A 565-nucleotide genomic window follows, 5' to 3' on the forward strand; every position below is an offset into this window, starting at 1 on the left:
AGCTCGGCCTCGCCTTTTTTACTCTGCTGGCGGCCGCCGAGCTGTTCCTTCTTTCCCTGCTCGTGGGTCGCGGGGGGGCTTGCACTTGCAGCCCCCCCGCGCGCCGCGCCGCGGGTGCGGGCGCGTCCCCGCGCTGAGCGCCGCGCTGTGCCCGCAGGAGCTGGAGAGCATGATGGAGCCGCAGGAGCTGGGCCTGGAGCAGCCGCTGGCCGCCCCCGAGCAGGGCCCCGGCGGCGAGGCCGAGCTGCCCGCCGCGGAGATCTCCCTGACGCTCGTCACCGAGATCCAGGCCGTGGACAGGAAGGTGGACACGCAGGCGGCCCAGCTGATGAACCTGGAGGGCAGGATGAGGATGGCCGAGACGAAGCTGATCGGCTGCGAGAAGACGGCGGTGGAGTTCGGGAACCAGCTGGAGAGCAAGTGGACGGCGCTGGGCACCCTCATCCAGGAGTACGGGCAGCTGCAGAAGCGCCTGGAGAACATGGAGAACCTGCTCAAGAACAGGAACTTCTGGATCCTGCGGCTGCCCCCGGGGGCGAAAGGGGAAGTCCCCAAGGTAACGGTC

General features: G+C 69.4%; 1 protein-coding gene across 1 annotated transcript; it reads left to right on the plus strand.

Annotated features, from left to right (window-relative positions):
- Window positions 1-133: 133 nt before the first annotated feature.
- LOC113979131 (protein ZNF767-like) lies at window positions 134-556 on the plus strand (the record flags this gene model as incomplete). The annotated part of the gene is made up of 1 exon (XM_027706612.1): window positions 134-556. A coding segment is annotated over exon 1 (387 nt), but the record flags the coding sequence as incomplete, so codon positions are not given.
- Window positions 557-565: the final 9 nt, after the last annotated feature.

The sequence above is a fragment of the Neopelma chrysocephalum genome, unplaced genomic scaffold (genome assembly GCF_003984885.1).
Source record: "Neopelma chrysocephalum unplaced genomic scaffold, ASM398488v2 Primary Assembly neopelma1_27506, whole genome shotgun sequence".
Taxonomy (NCBI): domain Eukaryota; kingdom Metazoa; phylum Chordata; class Aves; order Passeriformes; family Pipridae; genus Neopelma; species Neopelma chrysocephalum.